General features: G+C 43.9%; 1 protein-coding gene across 4 annotated transcripts in view; it reads left to right on the forward strand.

The window, feature by feature from the left end:
- Nucleotides 1-22,634, forward strand: part of PLPPR1 (phospholipid phosphatase related 1) — a 168,073-nt gene that overhangs the window by 94,787 nt on the left and 50,652 nt on the right. For all 4 annotated transcript variants that reach the window (XM_080986960.1, XM_080986959.1, XM_080986958.1 and 1 more), the window contains one exon: nucleotides 21,758-21,866. In XM_080986960.1, coding sequence (XP_080843086.1) covers nucleotides 21,804-21,866 — 63 coding nt within the window. In that variant the 5' untranslated portion in view covers nucleotides 21,758-21,803. The remainder of the gene's footprint in view (nucleotides 1-21,757; nucleotides 21,867-22,634) is intronic.

A 22,634-nucleotide genomic window follows, 5' to 3' on the forward strand; every position in this document is an offset into this window, starting at 1 on the left:
AAGAATGATGTTGACAAGCTGGAATGTGTGCAGAGGAGGGCAACCAAGATGATAATGCTCTGGAAACCAAGCCTTATGAGGAACGGTTGAAGGAGCTGGGTATGTTTAGCCTGGAAAAGAGGAGACTGCGAGGAGATATGATAGCCATCTTCAGATATCTAAAGGGTTGTCACAAGGAAGAGGAAACAAGCTTTTCTCTTGCTCTGGAGAGTAGGACTCAAACCAATGGCTTCAAGTTACAAGGAAGGATATTCCAACTGAACATCAGGAAAAACTTTGTGACAGTAAGAGCTGTTTGACAGTGGAACAGTTTTTTTTATATATATAAAAGATCAGATGCTATTGGTTGCATGCAGATGATACTGAATACTAATATAGCACCGTCATATGGATTTTGTGGTAGCCAGAATTTAAAGGTAAACTTATTGAGAAGTTAATTTAAAAAATCAACTTGATTATATACACTCACCACTATTGGATAGCAATGTCTGAAGCTTACAGCTTTCAAGAAACACTTGAGAGATTGCATATGTATTACTTTTATTTATTTCAAGTTCTGAACCCAACTCTTCAGTCAAAAAATATCTCCCAGTAGATCAGTGACAAATATCAACAGCAAGATCAGGTTTGCGATCTAAAAGAAACAGCACAAGAGGAAAAGGGAGTGGGGAGGGAGGAGAAAGCAAAATCAAAATCAAAGACATTAGTTATTCATTACAGAGTTCTTGTAGCAACCAACTGGAATGGAAATCGCGCAAGGAGAGAAGAGCTAAAAATGGCTGGTATCTCACCCAAGCTGATGGTGAAGTTTTGTAGTCTCATCTCTCTCCTCCTACATTCCTTTAGTGTGGCAGCCCCTTGGAACTGCCTGCTGATTGACATTTGGGAGGTGTCATCACTGTACATCTTTAGAAGTTGTTGTGGGGAGTAAATGAGGAGAGGGGAGAACCATGTTCAACTCTTGGATAAATTCAACAAGTAGAATTTATTATTTATGTCTGGGTAGAATTGTTGAAGGTCTTAGCATTTGGCATACACATGTTCAGCTTCTCCCCTCCCCAAAAAGCCCCACAACAACTTCAGCATCTTCTGACCTTTGAGTGTCAGGGACTGGGCAGAGGAGGCATGGTGGAAACTGGCTTCCCAGCCTGACCCCTCCAGAGAAGAAGAAGACAGTTCAGAGGCTCGGAGACAGATGAGAGGAAAATCTGGGAAATAATGGGAGAGGAGGAAGAAGAAGCACCAGAGGGGGGAACAGCTGATGGATAGAGTGTCTTTAGATGATGCATATAGAGACCTTCAAGCCAAGCCATCCTAATCTCGTACCATGAGCTGTTGTCTTGCAAAAACACATTCCAGAGTGTCTTGTTCCATGTCCTAAACTCCCTTAAAGGTAAAGGGACCCCTGACCATTAGGTCCAGTCGTGACCGACTCTGGGGTAGTGGTGCTCATCTCGCTTTATAGGCCGAGGGAGCCGGCATACAGCTTTCAGGTCATGTGGCCAGCATGACTAAGCCGCTTCTGGCGAACCAGAGCAGCGCACAGAAACACTGTTTACCTTCCCGCCGGAGTGGTACCTATTTATCTACTTGCACTTTGACGTGCTTTCGAACTGCTAGGTTGACAGGAGCAGGGACCGAGCAACGGGAGCTCACCCCGTCATGGGGATTCGAACTGCCGACCTTCTGATTGGCAAGTCCTAGGCTCTGTGGTTTAACCCACAGTGCCACCCGCGTCCCCTAAACTCCCTTAGTTAAACCCATATAAGGAAAGGAATGCAAAGGGATTACGTGCAGTGAGGTGTTGCTTAGAGAGAGTTCTTTGTGTACTTGCTTAATGTATATGCAATTAAGGAAAGGCCATAAATGGTATGCTAATAGGGCGATGTAGCCTAGGATTGGACAGATTTTGCTGCAGTCTATGCATATGTAGTGCCTTAAGAGAGAAGAGTGCTTTGGGGGGGGGGGGTTTCAGACTTTGGAACTGATTCCTCTGAGTCATCTTGCTGGCCAGTAAGCCAATAATAAACCTTTTGTTATTCCTCATTTGCTGCATGGAGTCTTCCTTCAGCCTCAGACGCTGCTGTTTTGCAATGTAGAAAGCATTCCCCCATCCCAGAACCCAGCGAGCATTGAAAGTAGGAGAGCAGAGAGCTCAGAGGCAGAGGGCACTTTTCAGCACCTGAAGGGAGGGGGTGGAGACTCACTTAAGGCAATGCCATTATTCTGAGTGGCTGTTTTCCCAAGCCTCTCTCTGTGAATATTGAATAAAAAGCAGTTGGTAAGAACTTTTCCTTGTCTTATCCATTCCTGGCAACCTGCCGTGGGAGGTGGATCTACTGCCGCCTGACATTGGGTGAGGATGGAAAATTAATAATGAACCAGTGTTCGAAATTCACCAGGTGCCTTGTGCACCTGGCTTTGTGAAGATGCCTGGGTGCCAGGATGGCTCGTTTCGTCTCCACTGTCTGGAGGTGCATGCCTCAGAATCATTGGATCTTGGCTGTTTTCACACACTAATACCCCATGCTATAGAATTCTGTCCGTTGTATTTTATCTACACAATCAGAACGAATTTCAGGAACCAAAAAGTCGTATTAAAAAATACAGCTTTTGAGCCATCTGGCCCCCAAATGGCAACTAGGCATTCTGCTTTGGTGACTGTAACCCTGATTTAAGCAGCAATTTGGTGCCTAGTTTATGTATCTGAGTTTCCAGCGCTGCATTGAACCCTAGTTTTATTTTCACATTCTTCCTTTTTTAGTGCTATATATTTTTTTCCAATTGTCCTAGACAGCCAGTTCTTTTCAGAAAACAATTCCCTCTCACCCAAGCAACTTTTTGTGCTATGAAGTGGTGGGAGAGGAATAAAGCTATATGCTGTTTTCGATGTCTTGTTTCATTTTACCAGATTATTATTTTTTAGACGATTGTGTCAGAACAAAACCATGGAAATGTTACTAGGTAACGGTGCAGGGTTTTGTTTGTTCGTTAATTTATTAGGGGGTGTTCATCAGTGGATTTACTAGGCTGGATAATTATAGAATCTCCTCTTGCTGCTGGTCCCCATTTGCTGTTCGACACTCTCCTCTACATGGAGAGGAAGATAAGAGGAATAATCTGGCTTAGACCTGTATCATTACTTATGGCTGTCTGTCTGGATCCTTCTTATTCTTGTTGATAAAGGAGTGAGCTCTCCATTGACTGGGAGACAAGTTAATACCTCCATCTTGTGCCAGTGTTAAATTCTATTATCAGGGGGATCATGGAAAAGCTGTGCAGCATTCAAGAAGATAGGTTGAGAATGTCTGCAAGAAAATTAAAGCCAGGTCCCTTCATTCAGTGTTATGTCCTTTAAAGTAATGTAGTAACCAAGAGGCTGTTTGAACAAGGTGTTGTGAACTTAACTGCTGGATGGAAAGATCTGCCATGATTAGAACATCTAAGATGTTTCTGGTTTTTTTCATAGATAGATATAGATATAGATAGTAGAGCTTTACTCACTCAGAAGAGGTAAAAGTAAGGAATGCAAATTGCAGGCCAAAATCTATTTCTCTATATCAGCACTTTTATTTCTGGGGGTACTGGCAGCTTTTTTTCTAGAAGAAAAGCACTGGTTAAAAGTGTGGTACTTCATGGTGAGTACCGGAACCATTTTTTCTAGAAGAAAAGCACTGCTCTGTACAGTGATACCTCGGGTTAAGTACTTAATTCGTTCCGGAAGTCCATTCTTAACCTGAAACTGTTCTTAACCTGAAGCACCACTTTAGCTAATGGGGCCTCCTGCTGCCGCCGTGTCACTGGAGCCAAATTTCTGTTCTTATCCTGAAGCAAAGTTCTTAACCTGAAGCACTATTTCTGGGTTAGCAGAGTGTGTAACCTGAAGCGTATGTAACCTGAAGCGTATGTAACCCGAGGTACCACTGTACCTAAGTTCAAGTCTAAAAGGGCTTTAGCAAATGCTACTTGCAGATCATGTACACCTGAACACAAAGAAGATTTTGCACCTATCAAGGAATTTCCCACCTGTTTTCTACCTCTTAAGGAACGCCTAAGGACAGGGACAGACTTGAGTACCAGACAAGGAATCAGCTATCCTTAATGTGTGTTTTTTTTGTCCTCAGCAAGCTTTGGTGCAATCAGATACAGCCCTTAGTAACTCAAGTCAACTCTCCTCAAACTGAACCTTTAATTTTCTTCAGAGACTCCCCCCCCCCAATGTCTATAGTATTTTATCAGATAGTCCGAAAATGGTCTCGACTCTTTCACAAACATTTTGTCTCTTTGCCCTCTAATTTTTTGTCATCGATTTCGCCGTCTCCACATAGTCCAGTAGTTTTAAAGTCCAGTCCTCTTTCGTTGGAACTTCTTCTTTTCATTTTTGCACATACAGAGTTCTGGCTACGGTGATGGCATACATAAGCAATTTAAACAACTTTTTGGGGCCTCTGCCCCTATTAATCCCTGAAGAAAAATTTGCTCTATTCTGACTCTGGTACCAGCAGTTAGCCACATCAGGCACTGGCCCAAGGTCCATTGAGCTCAGAGAGGTCAGTAGTTGGCCTTAGTTTATTACTGGGCCAAGGTATCAGTGTGTGCATAATGCCACTGTCTCCAATGTCTCTCCTCCATCATCAGTGTTCCTGCCTCCACTTTCCACCTCCTTACTGCCTCCCCTGGGCTGAAAGGAAAAAACCAAGGGAGTCTTTCTTACCAGAGGCAGGAAAATGCTGCTGCTACAGTGGCTGGAAAAGCTTTTCAACATGGGTATTTTTGAACATAGGTCTTTATTTCTAAAAAGACATAGGGTTTTTTTTAGCTGCCATGGCAAACCTCAACAGCGGCACTTGCAGTCTTGTCACCTTGTCCAAAATACAAAGGGCCTTTTGGCCCTTTCTCCGAGCCCAGATACCAAAGGAGGTGGAGAAGCCATCACAGCAGTGAAGAATGTGAAGAGAAGAAAGAGAAGTAAGAGAGGGTTAGGAGGAATGGGGCATAGAGAAGGGTGCTGAATGGAAGGTTATGGGGAGGGAGTGTCTAGCAGTGGTAGAAACATCACTGGGAAGCCCACTAGCTGGACCATGCTAAGGTCTCCCACAAGACCTGGTGATATTGATCCTGCCAACCTAGCAGTTCGAAAGCATACCAGCACAAGTAGATAAATAGGTACCACTGCAACAGGAAGGTAAATGGCATTTCCGTGCACCAGAAGCGAATTAGTCCTGCTGGCCACATGACCCAGAAAAGCTGTCTCTGGACAAACACTGGCTCCCTCAGCCTGAAAGTGAGATGAGCGCCGCACCCCATAGTTGAATTTGACTGGACTTAACTGTCCAGGGGTCCTTTAATAATATTGATGAGAATTTGCCATTCGATATACATTCAAAATAAAACTGTATAACATTAAGCTCTCCTAAGGCCAAATTGAAGCTCTTAAACCTTGTCCGAATGTATTTCTCTTAAAAATTTTGCAGGCCAGGGTTGATGCATGCTGATGCACAATCTAATAATTTAAATAATACCCAGAGGCCCCTATCACAAAGAGATGGATGTATCTGATGCCAAACAACACTGCAACGTTTCAATTAACATCTAGAGCACATTATGGGCAGCATTTGTGTAGGTCTGCTTTAGACAGAGTATCAATCCTGGCTTATCAGTCAGTGGGATGTCTGGGAATTAAAACGTCTGACAACATGAAAAGAGAATTAAATATGTCTCTCTGTCTCTCTCTCTCTGCAAGAAATGTTGACATTTGGAAGATGAATTAAATGGGCCTTAGAATCGAACCTTTCCCCACACACCAGAGCCTCTCTCAATTGTAACCCCATATTTTTAAACCTGCTGTCACTAGGTTGATTGATTAGTTGGAGAGATGAATGGACGGGTGGCTTCAACCCCCGCAGCCACAGTTCAGTCCAAACTGGCCCCCACTGGAATATTTTTCGGTGGTTCAGGTGCTCTCTTAGAGAGCTGCCTGCAATTTATAACACCCAATCATTGGAGGGCCTGCACTCTGGATCAAAGAGGCAGTTTAGATGCCTGCCTCTAAAGAACTAGAGAGGAACCTCTTCACAGTGAATATGAATATGAATACGAATCATTCAGCTGTTAACCCAGCACAGCTCCTTTAAGTGTTGCTGGCTGTTAGCTGAGCGTATTAAGACCAAATATGGGCCCTTCATTGACTAAAGCATTGATGACAGGAGAAAATAGATTTAACAGAGGAGGAACAACAATGACACTTCCTTGTGCTGTTGCATTTATGACACGATGCAATTGACATGCAGTGTGCTTGACTTGTCTGGTATCCAGTGTTGCTGTTTTTCCAGAAAAATCGGTGCTGGAACACACTTCCCTTAGAAGACTAACCCAACTGAAAGGACCGTACTTTTCCGTGTATAACACGCCCCCATGTATAAGACGCCCCCTATTTTGGGGGACTCAAAATTAAGAAAATGGGGAGATATTGCCCAGAGTTGTTGAACTTTTCTGGGGAGTGGCACAAAGTTGTTGAGCTTTTCTTCGGAGATTGACAAAGATTGCTCACCTGTCTGCACTACAGTTGACACTCGTGCACGTCCCGAAAGCCGCAAATTGCCCGCCCTATTGCCGCAGTAGCAGCCAATCATCCCCAGCCCTTGCCACAGCCACCAATAACACGCCCAATAGCTGCTGATGATCTCTGGCTCGCAGCAGCAACCAATCCCACGTCCCACCCTATGCACTATCCATGTATAAGACGACCCCAATTTTTGGACATAACTTCATAAGAATAAACCCTCATCTTGTACACAGAAAAGTACGGTCAGGGTGTGTGTGTGTGTGTGTATGTGTGTATAAATAAAATTTTATTCTCTCTCTTCTTTTTTAAATCCTTAAAGAGCAAGGAAAGCTTAATGTTACTGTTCAGGCACATAACAAGCTAAGAGGCAACACACTTGCAAGCCGGGATAGAGTTTCCTAAAGCCACTTGCAGGTATTATCTGCGCTGTAAATGAAGGTACATTATCACCCATTGAAATGCTAATGTTGCATTGTAAAATAATAGTTCTCGCTGTATTATTATTTTTTGAAAGATAGTGTTGATGGAAACATTGAGAGTCTTAAACAGGATGTTTTCATAATCTGTTCCTTCATGTTTTTTTTGATCCCTTTAGTTATTTGCATAATTGGAAGAAACAAACAAACATTCTGCAAGTGGTAAAAAAAAGATGTATTCATCCATTGCAGATTCACTGAGGCTGCAATCCAGCAAGGGAGAAATGCATGGAGAGGCAGTTTTCTGCTTGCAGACCTGATGCAGATGCACATCTGGGTTGTGCTTCGCCACCTGCAATGCTTTTAAAAAGAGATAGACAAAAGTCACAGAGGATAAGGTGTTGGAGACAGTATGTTTCTGAATACCAGCTGTGCTTAATCACAAGGGGGGCAGCCTTGCTTGTGGACTTTCCAGAGGCATCCACTTTGCCAAATTGAGAACAGAATGCTGGACAAGATGGGCCTTTGATCTGATCCTGCAGGATTCTTGCTATGTTATCTTCCGATATTGCATTTGTGGTGCTTTGTGAAAACCTTTTTGTTGCTGTTGGGACTTTTCTTCCCCTCCCTCCTATCTTATAATATTTTATCATTTGTTTATGTATTTCATCAGTTCATATAATCATGGAAGAGTCTCCGAGAGTCATCTAGACCATGGGTAGGCAAACTAAGGCCCGGGGGTCGGATGCGACCCAATCGCCTTATAAATCCAGCCCACAGACGATCCGGGAATCAGCATGTTTTCACATGAGTAGAATGTGTCCTTTTATTTAAAATGGATCTCTGGGTTATTTATGGGGCATAGGAATTCATTCATTTATTTATTTTCCCCAAAATATAGCCCGGCCCCCCACAAGGTCTGAGGGACAGTGGACCGGCCCCCTGCTGGAAAAGTTTGCTGACCCCTGATCTAGACCAACCCCCTGCAATGCAGGAATATCAACTAAAGCATCCATGACAGATGGCCGTCCAACCTCTGCTTAGAAACCTCCATTGAAGGAGGTCCACCAACTCCTGAGCGAGACAGTTCCACTGTTGAACAGCTCTTATTGTCAGAAAGCTTTGCCTGATGTTTAGTCGGAATCTCCTTTCTTGTAACTTGAAGCCATTGGTTCGAGTCCTACCCTCCAGAGTAGGAGAAAACAAGCTTGCTCCAGCCTCCATGTGACAGCCCTTGAGATATTTGAAGATAGCTATCCTATCTCCTCTCAGTCTCCTCTTTTCCAGGCTAAACATACCCAACTCTTTTAACCGTTCCTCATACATAAGGCATGGTTTCCAGACCTTTGATCATCTTGGTTGCCCTCCTCTACACACATTCCAGCTTGTCAAAATCCTTCTTAAACTGTGGTGCCCAGAACTGGACATAGTATTCCAGGTGTGGTCTGACCAAATCAGAACAGAGTTGTACTATTGCTACTAATTGATACTCCTATATATAAAATCTCTACTCAGCTTACAGTGTTAAACCATAACATCAAGACAAGAATACAAATAAAAAGCAAGAATACGTACTGTCAGTAGAGATTCAAAATCCTAAACCCAAATACTGAGCGCTGAAGTCTAAAAATCTACAGACAGGAGATACCTAAGCAACAACAAAATGCATTTTAAATTGGTGTATAAAAGATGCCACATTTAACACCTCTCTGGGCTGCATGTGGGAAGGGTGCATGGCCATCTGCTAGCTATGGCCATGACCACCAGGACCTTCTCAGATCAAAGATATCCTTGCCACCAAATTCAAGGCTTTATATGATCTGATGTCCAGAGGGACTGCTAGAAATCCCTGAAACTATTCTACTGTTTGGCTGCTGAACCTCAAAATTATAGGTCCATTTCAGTTCAAGAGCCTATTTAAAGGATGATAGGCAGCCTTATTAACCCGCTGAACTTTCAACCCAGGATTTCTAGTTCAGAATAATTTAAAAGACATTCTTTTCTCATTGTCACTTACATGGGAGAAATAGTAGCATCCTTTGTCTGATCCCTTTGAAACTTGACAGTATAATGCCCTTGTGAAATACTACAAAGCCTGCAAATTACTCGTCATTGGGTGCAGAACTCCAGTGTATTATAGATGGCCAAAGTTGGCTTGGGCTGCCATTATAAATAACATGAAGGCTTATTGAATGTCACCACCTTTTAAATTACATCTCAAATGGGTATCCTGTGTCCAGTCTCTCTGAACTCTGACATGAAGCCCTCAGGCTCCAGTCCCATGTCAGTGATTCCATTCAGATTTAAAGCATTGAAGTTATATAGGTGACTTAATACAGGTGAGTCTCCCACTGAAATTAATGACGCTTGAAGAATGAAATGGAAATCTGGAAAATGGAAAAACTAATTATAAATGATTTTTTTTCTTACAAAAGAAAAAATACCGTATTTTTCGCCCTATAGGACGCACTTTTCCCCCTCCAAAAATGAAGGGGAAATCTGTGTGCATCCTATGGGGCGAATACAGGCTTTCGCTGAAGCTTGGAGAGCGAGAGGGGTCGGTGCGCACCGACCCCTCTCGCTCTCCAGGCTTCAGGAAGCTATCAGCAAGCCTGGGGAGCCCGCGGGAGTTCCTGCAGGGCTCCCTAGGCTGCGGATAGCAGCCTGCTGCCCGGTGCGCGGGGCTCCCTGAAGCAGAGCGCCATGCGCGCCGGGCAGACATCGGGCAGCCCCACAAGCTCGGGGGACAGCGGGGAGGCGCAGTGCCACCATACTGCTGTTCCCCGACCTGGTTTGGGGGGGGAAATAAAGGAAATTTTTTTCCCCTTTATTTCCCCCCCAAAAAAACTAGGTGCGTCCTATGGGATGGAGCGTCCTATGGGATGAAAAATATGGTATATAAAAATAATTTTAAATGTGAACAATTAGAGGGACCCCTCCCAGGAAACATTCCTGGCTTGTTCTTTTTTTGGTTTCTATGGACAGAAGTGTGTGTATTGATTTCTACCTGAAATGCTTTCTACCTGTGAATAGTGATCAAAGGGTTCATCTTAATATACTATAATCTTGCACAGCTGCTAGAAAGATCAGATAATAATAATAATAATAATAATAATAATAATAATAATAATAATAATATTTATTTATACTCCGCCCTCCCCAGCCAAGACCGGGCTCAGGGTGGCTAACAACCAATAATTAAAACAAGTTGATTGAAATACAACTTTAAAAACAAGATTAAAATACAACATTAAAACAATTAAAACATTAAAATGCAGCCTCATCACGGGAGGAGAAAGGAAAAAAGAAAGGGGGAAGGGAATCAAATTGATTCTAAGCCAAATGCCAGGCAGAACAACTCTGTCTTACAGGCCCTGTGGAAAGTTGTAGAGGATAAGTCATATGCATTTCGTTGTTGTGTAGGATGCTAGCAAAATGCAAGTTTTTGCAACTCCTCAGCAGAAGCTGGGCCAGACAAAATGTGGTCATCCTACTAAGGGCCCCATTCTCAAAGTCTTTCCCCCCTTACCAGTCCCTACCCTTGTTCCATTAACAGCAGCACAACCTGCAGAAATAAATTGAGGGTGATGCTTGCCTGAATGCTGCAGAAAACTTTACTGTTTTCTGTAGATCAAACTGCTCCCAAATGCACAAGAGCACGCCAGACACACACCCCACCCTTTCTTTCACGGTCAGACCCACATGAAGGTATCATCTGAGTGAACTGGCACCTACAGTGGCAGGGACTGGCGGGATAAGGAAGAGTGCTGGGAGCCATCTGTCCAAGAGCCCAGCAGGGAGGGCACAGAAGACGACTTAGATCCCAGGTCCTGGTGGTGGGACACTGAAGAGCAGTCTGCAGAAGGGACAAGCTGGGAGGTGCTGGAAGCAGAGGCTTGGAGCGATCAGAGGAGGGGTGGGGTAAGGAGGAGAGCCTTCTAGGACAGGGTTAGAGGCTGAGAGTCAATGTGTGAGCACAGAATCAGTTCTGCTGGCTCCCCTCCCGCTCTGCAAGTTCTGCACATTGCTGAGCAACAGACCCAGTTGAGGAGCTCACCTTCTCAACATCGCCTTCTTCTTCTTGGGAGGGATCAAGACTAGAGGAGTAAGGGCAGAGCTAGTGGTCAGTCTCAGCAATGTCTTAGCTGGATTAAGGTGAACCAGAGTGTTGTTTTCTGTTAGTAAAGAGCTAATTGCATTCCCTGCCTCCCATGTGTGTGCATGCCCTGTGGTTGACTTGGTTCCTTGACAGCTCCTTGACATACAGATAGATGGTGTTTATGTGCCACGTTCAGCTGGAGATTGGCTCCAATGGTGCCTCCATGGTTCAGTGGCAGAGCACATGCATAGCATGTAATTAATAATAATAATAATAATAATAATAATAATAATAATACATTTTATTTATACCCCGCCCTCCCCAGACAAAACCGGGCTCAGAGCGGCTAACATCAAATATATAACATATTAACAAAAAATCAGGCAATCAATTAAAATGCATCCTAAGACCAAATCAGAATCATAGTGAAATTCAATCAGAAGGCAACCCACAGATTAGACCAGGCATAGGAAACTCGGCCCTCCAGATGTTTTGGGACTACAACTCCCATCATCTCTGACCACTGGCCCTGTTAGCTAGGGATGATGGGAGTTGTAGTCCCAAAACATCTGGATGGCCGAGTTTCCCTGTGCCTGGATTAGACAGTCCCAGAATCCAGCCATGGAAAAGATCAGGTAGCAGGTAAGGGGGAAGATCTCTGTCTGAGTTCCTGGAGGGCTGCTTCCAGTCATGGTAGAGCAGACAACCCTGGGCTAGATGAGAGTGCAAGTAGACGGCAAGCTATTTCTGCTGATGCCCAGTATTGAATCTGTTTCTTAACCACACCACTGATCACAATTTGAAGGCAGCTGTTTTCCTAGAAAAAGTACGCTAAGGCTTCATGCAGCACTTACACATAATCATCTCCGGTTCTCTTGTATTTCAGGCATCAGTCGTCTGTGTCATTTTGACCCAAGGCTCAATCAGAACATAGTATAAAGAAGCCCTCTCTCTTTCATCTGGCTGGGCTGGAGATGCTGAATCACTCGGCATTTCTGCCGCCTCCTCCTTGATCTCTGATTTAATTTGTCAAAAGACAGGTGGTGGGAAATCTGTGGCCCTTCAGATGTAGCTGGATGCCATACTCCTCATTCCCAGCCAGCATGGGATGATAGGTCAGGGATGATAGGCGATGTTGTCCAATGGCATCTGAAGGGCCAGAGGCTCACCATCTCTGCAATAGCTACCTAGAAGTCAAGAGCTTTCCTACTCTGTCACTTTCTGTCATTCAGTTAACTGGGAAGCAGGACTTGAATGACACACCAGTGAAGGTCCATGTTTTTGCAACAGTTGGCTGTAGATCAGCGTAGACAAACTTTGTCCAATTCGCTTTGCCTTTTACTGGAACCTTAAAGTCTGCCAACAAGAGACAGATGCAAAAGGCATCTCATAGAAGAAGTAAAACAAAGCCCAACAAACCGCCTTGGTGGAGCACATCATAAGCCAAAGAGCTTTTTTTTGGTATCAGGCTCACAGCCATTTCTCACCATAGTCAACTCCTGACTTCATTTCAGCAAGCTAATTTAGGTTGTGAAAGTCAATTTTGTTCTTTCGTGATTGAACAACAGGGAGTCGGAGACCCATTGCTGATCTGTTGCAAATTACCCAGAGAAAGGCAGGTAGATCCTGATCTAATTTTGCCCATCACTACCCTCAACTCCCAGTGTTGTTCTGTGTATAATAGTACCATGTTTTGCTTTCACTATAGGGTTGCATTTAAGCTGGCAATTCACAAAGAATCTTGCTCTTTCCCTCCTCTATTTTGATTTTTTTCTGATCGTCATTCACCTTTTTTTTTTAATTCTTTCTTTTTTGACAATCACTCATAGCCAAGTAAGATTGTCTTCCATGAATATGGTCTTAACAATGTGTCCGTAGGTGACTGTAGAGGTCAATTCTGGATCCACACATCCTTCCACAGTGGGGACATAGGTTTCCGGGTAGGAGCTGATCACGGTGACGATTTGCCAAACGTGCCTTCCTCTTATCACGTTTCTCCCTTTCATCCTGAGTTCGTGCTTCTCCAAAGTCCATGACGCCTTTGGTCAAGGCAATTCTCCAATTGGAGTGCTTGCCTTTTTTAGGGCACTGCCAACAGAAGCAGTAAGTAAATCCTATTGGGGAAGCATTCCTAGCATAGACAGAAATTTGTCTTGCAGCTCTCCTAGGAGACTTTCATAAAGGATCTTCATTAGTCCAGATATTTGAGTTTTACAGGTGTGAGTGGTTACTTTGACTTCCTAGCTCCATGCATACCAAATTACCGTACTTCTTTCATATTCCCAACAGATGTTTGCTTCAGTGGTTTTCAGGATAGCATGTGCTGACAAGTAGTCACAGGTCTGTCTTTGTCTGTCTGTCTGTCTATGCAGATATCTATCTTGTCTATCTCAGTGTCTCAGTAAAAGCAGTGAGGGGTAACTTTGCCCCATTTCAGAGACAGGGAATTGAATTTCAGAGGGCTTGATCATGCGAGACAATTGAGCCCATTAGCCGTGATCCTGCCGTGTCCTTAAACACATACTTAATTAAGTCCCTTTGATGGGATCCCTTTGTTATTAGATTATTTAAATGCAATACATTTATTCTCATTTAAAGTTAATCTAAAAGCAATGTAATCCAGATGCAGCCTATTTTAACCAAGGTTGTCTCGCTTAAATACAGCAGCCAATTCGTGAGGTTGGGTTAAGCAGTTTTAGCTGATTGCAGAGTAACCATTAGAATAATTAGGATATATATGAACGTGTGATGTTTGTGTGTGTGTATTTTAATATAATATGATGGAAACCCACACATTGAGCTTTTCGGGTTTCAAGAAAGCCACCTGTTTGATTTGCTTGGTTCATGTTGTTCAGAGAAGTAGGCAAGGGAGACAGAAAGAAGCAAAAGCAACTCTGAAGAGGTTTGACGTCTTCTTACTATACAGCCTAAAGCTGCAAACCTGACTATAAATGCTTAGAAGTAACTAGTGTTGAACTCGATGACTCTTGCTTCTGAGTCAGGTTGGGGCTATATCATGACATTTTGATTATAGTCCTTGTATTTTGTAGTAACTTGGGACCTGTGTTCGAAATTAGCCAGGTGCTAGGCACATTTTGCACCTGGCTTTCAACCATTGGCGACCAAGTGAAGATGTCGGGGCATCAGCATGGTGCCTGACATCTCCACCGTTTTAGGATTGTTGGATCTGGACCGTTTCACACACATATGCCACATCCTGTAGAATTCTGTCAGTTACATTTTATCTGCACAATCAGAATGAATTTCAGGAACCAAAAAGTTTTTTTCTGTGCAGCCTGAGTAGGAGCAGGAGTCATCATCATTAAGAAAAAGAGGTTGGAATAGGCCAATAGATAGATAGATAGATGATAGATATCTATATATATATATATATATATGGACTGTCCCTGGATCAAGTGACTTTTCTTCTTTTAAGTTCTCAAAGCTCTTAACCCAGGCTACCTCAACCTCGGCCCTCCAGATGTTTTGAGACTACAAGTCCCATCATCCTTTACCACTGGTCCTGCTAGCTAGGGATCATGGGAGTTGTAGGCCAAAAACATCTGGAGGGCCAAGGTTGAGGAAGCCTGTCTTAAAGACCTAAGCTCAAGGTTGTCATCTGAACTAGCCAGATGCTTAGCTAGGAATTGACCACAGTCAGTCCATCATTTGAAAAATAAGTATTGAGATCTGTCTTACCTAAAGATGGCAACTAGACATTCCATTTTGGCAACTGCAAGCTTGGTTTAAGGAGCTATTTGGGGTGCATCTTATATATCTGAGTTTCTAACGCTGCTTGGGACTTATTTTTCATAGCTGTTCTTGTGTATCTCCTTAGCCCTTGATAGTTCCCCAGATCATTCCAGCCCATGTATATATGTATATGTGCATGTCTGAACTTGTATTTGCAAATTTGCTTTACGCTCATCACCAAGGGCCCTTCCAGTTGTACCACTTATAGTGCTATAGCTGCTGGGGTGGGGTGGGGAGGGTTTTCCATATTTTTCTGCATGTTTCCACATTGCATCATTATCATCCCGTCACTGAAGTGCCTTATCAGGGTCTGAACCAAGTGCTGTGGCCAGTGCAATGTCTCAGTGTGGATGGGCACAGCTTTCCCCATCCCCATCCCCATCCCCATCCCCATCCCCATCCCCATCCCCATCTTATGCCTTTGTCTGGTCAACAGATCAGTAGATTCTGACAGATTATACTCCCGTTTCAGCTCTGCGATCCTGTTCTAGCTCTGGGTTTGTGTACGGCCACCCATATCCTTGACCTGGTTCCAAGTCAAAGTTTGCTCGAGTGAAGGGACTGCTTGTGTACTCAGGCCCCAGAGCTGAGCAAAACGTTAACAAACCTTTCATAAATATGCAATGGAACTTTGAGGAGGAGGCATGTTATGGTTGTAGCAAAAATTGCTTGCCTAGTGACACCGCTTAGCATTAATTTGTATTTCTGTCCATTGTGTTCCCTTATGGCAGGCAGCAGCAATGGTCACTCTGTGATCAAGGAGTAACTGAGGAGTTGAGCTTCAATTTCTCCATTATTATGCCGTAGGGTAACTAAAACCCATCTTTATCTGGGATAATATGTAATCTCTTTGGAAGCCACCTTACATTACAGACGTAATGAGTGAGTCACATGGAGGAGGAGCCTTTTTCTCAATCAACCCTGGTGTAAATCCAAAGTAGCAATTGCCGTCTCAAGATAGCTCATTTGTATTGGTACTAGTAAGAGAATACAGCAGCCCTGAGCAGCCAGTAGGTGTACCAGCACTTGAAAGAAAGAAGGAATAATCAGTATTCTCAGCCGACTCTTCTGTGATCTGAGCAAGAGGACAAATGAAGAGCAATTTTTTAATGTTTCCTGAGGTTTTGCGAGTGTCTGAAAGGGGGATGGTATTTGGAGTACTTATAGGATTAAGACAGTGTTTCTATTAACTGCCGGCTTCTTGAGTGGAACTCCACGGTCGCATTTATGTGACAGACCCGAGCGGGGAGTCAAATCCGTAATTCTCCAAATGGTGGAGCAGATGGGCCCAGGGCTCTTTGTGCATGGGTCAACAGGCTACCAGCAGTGGTTCTCGAAGGCGACTCGGAATCATAGCAAGCTAATGAGCGACTGACTTTTGGGTCAGGGAGTGTGACAGACAGATGGGTAAACATGCTGTGTTTATCGATGACTCCCTCCTTCACGCAGAGCTGGGAAGAACAAACTCTTCAGTTGCCTGAATAGATGCTGCATGCAGCCTCACCAGGAATGCCAGCCAGCATTTCAGAGAGCTGACTAGTAAAAACTAGTGATGTGTTGAAGGGATCTCCCGCATTTTTCTCCACCAGTTTAAAAACTGTGAAAGGGGAGAAGACAATTTGGAGACATTATCACGGGTGGGGTACACAGCTGTTGCTGTCTTCAAGGGAGTTAAGAGGTACTTGTGAATGCCCTTCCTTTCTCATTACCACGAATGCGTCCCACCTCTGCACTCTTCTAGTTTTTCCTCCTATTCCCATCTTTCAAACATGCATCAATTTTGTTGGCATCATTTGTTTATTGTGTGCTTCATTTTCTCTTTGTCCATGGGGGACAGAAACATGCTTTGTGGGGTTGAGGTGGTGGTAAAACAATGCCATCAGATATGAATATTCTTAAAATGAATAAGACAGGAGTGCCTGGCGTGCTCTGGTCCATGGGGTCACGAAGAGTCGGACACGACTAAATGACTAAACAACAACAACAAAATGAATAATATGGGCAATCATGCTGGGCTCTCCAACACTGTGCCTTTGGGCTCAAAACCATCTTATTTAGGTTTTTGCCTTGGTTTAGGGAAGTATTTTGGGAGGTGTCGGCTGCCTTTTTGACTAGGTATTACAGTGGTACCTCGGGTTACAGACGCTTCAAGTTACAGACGCTTCAGGTTACAGACTCCACTAACCCAGAAATAGTACCGCAGGTTAAGAACTTTGCTTCAGGATGAGAACAGAAATCATGCTCCGGCAGTGGGAGGCCCCATTAGCTAAAGTGGTACCTCAGGTTAAGAACAGTTTCAGGTTAAGAATGGACCTCCAGAACGAATTAAGTTCTTAACCCGGGGTACCACTGTATTTGGGGAGGGCATTAGGTTGTTTGCGTGGTTGTACTGGAAAAGTCAAGTACATGCCATTGAGTATTGCCTATTCCTGCCTTCCCTGACCTGATGTACTCCAGAAGTTTGGACTACAACTCCCATCAGCCCCAGCCATCATCGTCTATGCTCAGGGGATGATGGGAGTTGTAGTCCAAAACATCTGGAGAGAACCAGCTTGCAGAAGGCAGGCTTACACCAACAATAGCTCTGTCTCCAGGTTTTCAGACAGGGCTTCCCCGTCCTCTCTGGAGATGATAGGGACTGAACTTATGACTTCTTAAATGCAAGGCATCTGTTCTGCCACTGTACTAGAATCTTTCCTTTTCTGCGCAATGGAACTGTTTCCAGACACTACCTGTATGTTTTCAACTATATCTCCTGAATTATGAGCGGATGAGATATTTTCCCTTGTTCAAAGGTATATAGTGAAAGTTTGAGCAGCCATGTTGTTTGTCTGGGGGGGATTATAGAACCTGTCAGTGTTGGATTTACATATAACCTAAACAAGCTATAACTTAGGGCCCCACCCTCTTGGGGCCCTCCCAAAAAATTTAAGGGAAAAAAACCTGGATGTACATTTTCAATTGTATTTCAGTTCAACAATTACTTGGATAAAATACATAGTTTGTTATGTGCAAATGGCTTTAGATACCTTTTAGGTTCATAAATTACCATATAGCATATATTCAACACAAAAAACAGCGACAATTTGTTGTTGACAAAGGACAGCTGGACATATAAAGGGCTCCATTACCTCCAGTAGCTTAGGGCCTCATCAAACCTAAATCTGGCCCTGGAACCTGTAGATTAGTATACGCAGTGAACCTCCGCAAAATGTATGTGACGTACGTTTTATGCCGAATAAAACTACCCTAAAACATGTTCTGTACAAGCAACTGGCTATTGAACTGCTTGTTTAGGATTCGCGAGCCTAGTGAAATGCAAGCAAACGTTGCCTTGCCATTCATCATCCATCACTCAGTGCATCGCCATTTTGGAGGCTGGGTTTCTTTTTTCCTGTGGCCTCCTTCCTTTGCAGTTAGCAGAGCAGTGAAACAGTTTAACTGGTGCTCAGTGCCAGTGACCCGTTAGAGGAGAGATTGCTCTGAACAGCCCAGAGAAGCTTCACCTACCCTGAGGCAGACCTTCTGTTCTGGGGGAAGCACTGCCAAATATTTGGTTTAGATAATGAACCTGCAGATGCCACTTTTGTGGTTGCCATGCTTGGTGGGGCAGTGCTGGTAGGTGAGGAGTAATGTGTATTTTGTATCGTGATGATAAATCCTTAGCACATAGCCTGCCTCATCAGTTTAACTTTAATAGGAGAGACTAGCTAGGTGCTGCTGAGAGAGGAACCCCCAGGGATAATGCAACAAGCTAAAGGAAACTGAAGGTGCTTCCTTTTAGAGGGAAGGAAAAAAGGAAGGAGAGGCTGCTTGCTTTTGTGGCCATCTTGCTCCTGGTGCCACTGTTGTTATATTTAATTGATATTGCACCATCAGTGCACATGTTTTACAACACTGATGGGAAACTTGTGGTTGTCCAGGTGTTTTTGAACACCAGCTCCCATCAACCCCAGCCTGCATTGCCTATTGTCATGGATAACGGGAGTTGTAGTCAAGTAACATATTGGAGGGCCTTGGGTGGGAGAAAATGTCACTGTCTCGCTTTCTTTGTATCAGGCTGCTGTTAAGAGAGTAGGAGCAGGAGCAATAAACCTGCTGTCAAGACGTTCTTCCACCTGTATTTTATTTTCCATCCACCCTGCCATTTGTGTCTGTATCTTGAGGGTCTCCCCCCTTACAAATCAGCCTTTTATTGGGGAGCGCTGCTGTCACTCAGATACTGCAAATTGCCTTTGATGCAAAAATATCCCTGTGGCTAATTAGAAGTAGCCAATTTAGTACTTCCATTCTCCTTTTGTTGGAAAGAAACCTGCAGACATTGCTAATTGAAAGTGCATGGGCAGGAGCCAAGTGCAGTCTGCCCCTTCCATACAAGAGGATGTATGAGTATTTTCATTAGACAATAACTCAAAAATAATTTGTCCTTTTTTTCTTTTTCTCCTTTATAGCTGACATATTTTTTGGAAAATATTTACTTGGAGGATCCCAGCAATTTGGTTTTCAACTACAAAACACTCTTGATTCCCCTTTTTGATAGCCTGTTACAAGTTAATTGTTTCACCCATGCGTTTTTTAAAAACTATTAAGATACTTTGGAACATTATCATTTTCAACAACACTGCCATGATTGTGCAAGGTAAAATATACCAGATAGAATTCAACAGGATGTGTTGCTTGTGTGTGAAAACAGTCGAGATTCAAGGATCCCAAGGCATGCACCTCCAGATGGTGGAGACATCAGGGGCCATCTTGGTGCCCGGCCATCTTCACTTGGTTGCAAGTGGCCGATAAAAGGTAAAGGTAAAGGGACCCCTGACCATTAGGTCCAGTCATGGCCGACTCTGGCGCTCATCTCGCTTTATTAGCCGAGGGAGCCGGCGTACAGCTTCCGGGTCATGTGGCCAGCATGACTAAGCCGCTTCTGGCGAACCAGAGCAGCGCATGGAAACACCGTTTACCTTCCTGCCAGAGCGGTACCTATTTATCTACTTGCACTTTGTGCTTTCAAACTGCTAGGTTGGCAGGAGCAGGGACCGAGCAACAGGAGCTCACCCCATTGTGGGGATTTAAACCTCCAACCTTCTGATCAGCAGGCCTTAGGCTCTGTGGTTTAACCCACAGCGCCACCCACGTCTAGCCAGGGGCAAAATGTGCCTGACAAATTTTGCACTGTGCTTACAAGCACTTCGCTTCCTCACAAAGGACACCTACCTGTTCACAAAGGCTCTCATATTGACATGCAGATAAGGTTACCAGCTTTGTTTCTTTTCCTTTCTTTTTGCAGTACTCCTTAGCACATGACTCTTTCCTCAACAGTTCACTTCCCTTTAGTGGTGGTGGGGACTTCACTTGCTACATTTATCTTTGTCAATCAGCTGCGAAAGGTACAGGAGCCCCACATTCCTCTTGGTCAGCCAGCTATTAAAGGTACAGTGGTACCTCGGGTTACATACGCTTCAGGTTACAGACTCCGCTAACCCAGAAATAGTACCTCGAGTTAAGAATTTTGCATCAGGATGAGAACAGAAATCGCACGGTGGCGGCGCGGTGGCAGCTGAAGGCCCCATTAGCTAAAGTGGTATCTCAGGTTAAGAAGAGTTTCAGGTTAAGAATGGACCTCCAGAACGAATTAAGTTCTTAACCTGAGGTAAGGGGGGGAGGCATAGCAAACTTAGCTCCTTTCGAAATTCAGCTTGTAGTGCCTTGAACTGTTTTACTCTGGTCTTTCAGAGGTTCCTGAAGTTAAGATCAGATAATATTTGCAGTGGCTCAGTTCTGTTTCCCCCCCAGAAACACCAACCACTGTGTTGCTAGGCATAGTCAGCCCTACTCTCAGAATAGTAACATTAGACTGTCTTAGTTTGGTGAGGTGCTCCAGCTCTCTAAATAAGGGAATTCAGGTGGATAATGCAACGGCAGCGAATTCATTAGCATGAGCTAGCTCCCATCTTGCCTAATTTACCCTGTGTACGCCTCCTGAAAGCCCTTGAAGCACAGAGCAAGGGGTGGAGGTTACTGTCGACACTCTCCTGGGAAAAGAGTCAAAGATGTGGAATTTGTACGACGTTGTGAATGGAAAATTAGCTACAAAGGCAGTTAAGGAAGGAGAACCATGAAGCAAACTTCTTGCTCTGAAAAGCTTTTATTTCCTCTGGGAATTAGAGTAGGAGGAGGGATGGTGGTTACAAAGTCAAAGAGCAAAACAACAACAAAAGCATCTTCTAATAAGCAGAGATGTGCTGGAGGTTACTGCCCACATGGAGAATTTATTTGAAGCTGTGGGCCAGAATTAAGCATTAAGACCCACACTCATAATAGTTTAAGGTTGACATGTGCCCTACTTACAAGTCAGCCCTTTGTTTGAAGCCATTCCCTGCCCAAGTCCAATCTAGAGCCATAAATGCACCATAGATATAGAGGTAAAGTAAAAAAAAGGTAAAGGACCCCTGGACAGAAGGTCAGTGGTTTGAATCCCCGCAATGGGGTGAGCTCCCGTTGTTCTGTCCCAGCTCCTGCCAACCTAGCAGTTTGAAAGCACGCCAGCGCAAGTAGATAAATAGGTACCACTGTGACAGGAAGGTAAACGGCGTTTCCGTGCTCTCTGGTTTCCATCACAGTGTCCCATTGCTCCAGAAGCAGTTTAGGCATGCTGGCCACATGACCCAGAAAGCTGTCTGTGGACAAACACCAGCTCCCTCGGCCTGAAAGCGAGATGAGCACCACAACCACAACCTTTGACTGGACTTAACAGTCCAGGGGTCCTTTACCTTATTCAAAGGCAGATTCATTTGTGCCTATCTGAAACCCTTGGTGCTTCTACATCTGTTTTCTGACCCGCTCATAATGCGCATAAATCTTTTGACAACAGTCAGTGACCAGTCTCCAGCCTTTTAAGTGATCCAGGTTTTTCTTTTTCGTCAGCCTTGAACAACTCTGGACGCTCTGGCCTCGAGGGCTGTGGTAAGAAATGGCTTTGGGGAACAACACGCAGCGAAGTTACTCCATCATCCCATGCTTCATCTTCGTCGAGGTGAGTGCAGCTTTGGGACTTCTGGGTCTGGTGGGATGATAAATGTTAATGTCATCGTGCTGGGTTAGACCTGGAGAGAAAATGCATTACATTTGTTGATGGGACCGTGATCCCGAATACATTGACTTGTATGGATAGCTCAGTTGGTTAGAGCGTGGTGCTGATAATGCCAAGGTTGCAGGTTCGATCCCCGTATGGGACAGCTGCATATTCCTGCATTGCAGGGGGCTGGACTAGATGATCCTCAGGGTCCCTTCCAACTCCTATGACCTATTATCTAGGCATAGAGTCAGCTTGCAAGAGTGTATTGATTTGTTTGTTTTGACAGGGCTTAAGATGACTAGGCCTATGAAAATATGATCATACTGTTTCCATTTTCATGGCAGGTCAAATTTATATTTTGAGTTACAAACCCTCGTGCATATGATTTTAAAAAAAATACAATTGGTTCAAACTTGATTTTATCTCTTTGTCTGAAACTACCTAAACAGAGGAGGTTACGTGGTATAGAAGGTGGAGATTATTATGGAGGGTTAGACAGAGTGCTTTGATTGTCTGCAAGAGAAGATGATGATGATGATGATGATAAATTTTATTTGTATCCCGTCTTTCCTGGCCGAGGCCAGTCTCAGAGCGGCTAACATCATAAAAACAACACAATATGTATAAAAACAGACATTAATTAATTAAAATACATCTTAAAATTAATTCTTAAAATTAATTCAGACAAAATTAATTCAGAGATGCATCTGATTCCGTGTCTGTGCT

The sequence above is a fragment of the Podarcis pityusensis genome (genome assembly GCF_964106645.2).
Source record: "Podarcis pityusensis genome assembly, chromosome: 17".
NCBI classification, from domain to species: Eukaryota; Metazoa; Chordata; class Lepidosauria; order Squamata; family Lacertidae; genus Podarcis; species Podarcis pityusensis.